Raw genomic sequence first — 2776 nt, 5'->3', positions numbered from 1 at the left:
GTTGGTTTTTTTAATGTCAATGTTTTATTTATATGCGTCAATTTTTGTGTAACTAACGTGCTTAATATCTATCAGGTGGCACAAAACAACAGATAACAGGAAGGTGCTTGTGGAACATTTAGAAACACACAGTAAATGCGTTGAATATTTAAAGAAAATAAAAAAGTACCTTGAAGAGGGTAGACCTATCATATATGTCGATGAAACCTATATTCACAGTTTGCATACTATGCCCAAAGAGTGGACAGATGAAGTAAGGGAGTAAAGGTGCCACTTTCAAAGGGACAACATCTGACTATAGTACACGCAGGTAACAAAAATATCTGATAAGGACAAGTAGTTCTGTAGACTGTAACATATTAATGTATCTAAATATAAAAGGAAACATTCACATTCTTCTGGTCTACAATACTGTAGATCAGGAGATAGTGGGCACTCCTTTAAAATTTCAACATGTTCTTCAAAACAGTGACAGAAATAACGTTGGTGTTATTAACGCGTTTATGTCATTTTTCTGACCACAGGAGGCAAACCAGGTTTTGTGTCAAATGCACTTTTAATTTTCAAATCTGGCGCTAAAACAGGAGATTATCATGCAGACATGAATGCTGAAAATTTTTCAAGGTATTTGTTTTATCTTTTTACTATCTGATTGTGGTACACATGCAAAGTAGTGTCATAATTAGACTGAACGATTATATTTATATCAGGTGGCTGTAAACAAACTAATACTGAATGTGCCGCAAAACTCTATTGTTGTGCTTGACAATGCGAGTTATCACAATGTTCTGCATGAAAAACCACCAACAATGCATAGCAGGAAAGCTGACATGGCATATTGGCTAAATTCCCAAAACATTCAATTTGACCAAGGAAGCATAAAGATCGAACTGCTTGCCTTAATAGAAAGCAACAAACCCACAAAGATTTACACTGTGGATAAACTTCTGGCACATTATGGTCATTCTGTTCTCTGTTTACCTCCTTACCATCCTGAAACAAATCCTATAGAAACGGTATGGGCTATGGTAAAGAACTGGGTGGCTACAAAGAATGTTCCGTTCAAGCTGGAGGATGTGTGGAAGCTAGCTGAAGAAAAATTTTTCTACATTACTGTACACAAATGGGAGGCAGTTTGCAGACATGTGGAAGATGTGGAAGAAACATATGCAAATCAGGAAAAATTGGCAGACAAACTGGAAGAAATGGTTATTGAGATACGTGCCAGCGATACTGATACTGATGACACTAGCGATGATTATGATGATGATGACTTCCAACCTTTCCTGTCTGAGGACAGTGAATAAATAAAAGGTCAGTAGACAAAAAACAGACATTGTGCATTCTATTTGTTTTATAGTCTGAACATGGTAGTCAGGGACGTCATCCGCTGCATGTATTATCATATTAACTGTGAAGCATGTGAATTGTGACATGAACTACATGATTTAGAATTGTTCTCACTGATTGTTTAAGCACTATCCAGACGAATGCAGTAGAGTGACCACTAATGAGAACTCTTTCTATTTGCATCTTCAACAGAAACGCCATACTTCCTGCATGCACCACAAATCAGTCCATAACCTATATCGCAACATTACATACCTAAATGTTTAACTAACATGTATTTTGTAGCAAGATTCATAATATTAATAACATAATAATAGAAATAATAAAATAATGTTCATAAAATTGGGTGTAGTACGTAAAAAAAGCTTATTATTTTTATTATCCAGTGTGCCATTCCTCCGCATTAAGCCAGATGGTCGAGCGTAGGCTTCGCTGTAGGGCAGCACTTCTCCAGTGCTGAGTACTTCCCCTTCAGTGCTCGCTCACTGCCCAGCCGCTACCCTCACCACTCTTCCCAGCCGTCTGCGTATCTACCGGCCAATTTATCCTGCGTGCACTCTACTTTAGAAACTTGCTTTCAGCTAAATGGCTTGAATCTAAACATATGTAAGACTTACCTGTTACCTGATGCAGTTCAAAACCAAACAGTAAAAATGTGAGCAGATTAAGATTGTACACAACAACTAAGATATAGAAGAAGCTGACTCAGTCAAATTCTTAGGTTTAAATGTAGACAAATTTTGAGCTGGCAGGCACACATTGAATACTTAGAAAACCAACTGAGCAGATTTGAAGTTGCAATGCAAATATTACCAACTGCAACTAACATGGACGCACAAAAAGTAGCATATACAAACTACTTTGAATCCATTATTACATATGGTATTGTTTTTTGGGAAAACTCTAGGGGGGGGGGGGGGGGGATAAAGAGGGGAAAAAATGTTCGAAATATGTGCACGGCAAGCTACAAAGAATCATGTTGACCCTTATTTATTTAGAAAACTTAAAATATTAACTCTGCCATCCTTATACGTATATGAAATTATTATATTTTTGTACAGCAGACATGAATTATTTGAGGGAAACCATTTTGTCCAATTTTATGTTCCCCACCCCCCACTTCAGATTGTATGCCCAGGGACCTCAGTACATGGGAATGAAAATTTGTAATAAATTAAAAGACAACAAGTTGATGCAGATGAATTTAGGTTCACTTAAAAGAAAGCTGTATGAGGTACTGACACTTAAATGTTATTACTCGATGGATGAATTCATGCATGACAAACTAGAAATGTGAGCTGGATACATTGTGTTACATATTACAGGAAATATCCTTAGAGTGTTATTATTTATTGTAGTGCTATTATTTGTAACTGTATTATAAATTTTTCACGTCTCCCGTAAGCAAACCAAATGGATTGCAAAT

The 2776-nt window shown here is 36.5% G+C and overlaps 1 protein-coding gene across 1 annotated transcript; it reads left to right on the top strand.

Moving 5' to 3' along the window:
* The first annotated feature begins 362 nt into the window (after window positions 1-362).
* Window positions 363-1307, top strand: LOC126485010 (uncharacterized). The gene is made up of 2 exons (XM_050108614.1): window positions 363-482; window positions 711-1307. Exons 1-2 carry the CDS (start codon window positions 363-365, stop codon window positions 1305-1307), a joined length of 717 nt encoding a protein of 238 aa, XP_049964571.1.
* The last annotated feature ends 1469 nt before the right edge of the window (window positions 1308-2776 follow it).

The sequence above is a fragment of the Schistocerca serialis genome, chromosome 6 (genome assembly GCF_023864345.2).
Source record: "Schistocerca serialis cubense isolate TAMUIC-IGC-003099 chromosome 6, iqSchSeri2.2, whole genome shotgun sequence".
Taxonomy (NCBI): Eukaryota; Metazoa; Arthropoda; class Insecta; order Orthoptera; family Acrididae; genus Schistocerca; species Schistocerca serialis.
The sequence above is the reverse complement of the archived record's forward strand: the minus strand, read 5'-3'. Positions and strand labels throughout refer to the sequence as shown.

Coding starts and splice junctions, on each gene's coding strand:
- LOC126485010 (XM_050108614.1), top strand. CDS start 363: ATGTATCTAAATATAAAAGGAAACATTCACATTCTTCTGGTCTACAAT. Junction 483..710: donor AAAACAGTGACAGAAATAAC/GTTGGTGTTATT, acceptor TATTTATATCAG/GTGGCTGTAAACAAACTAAT.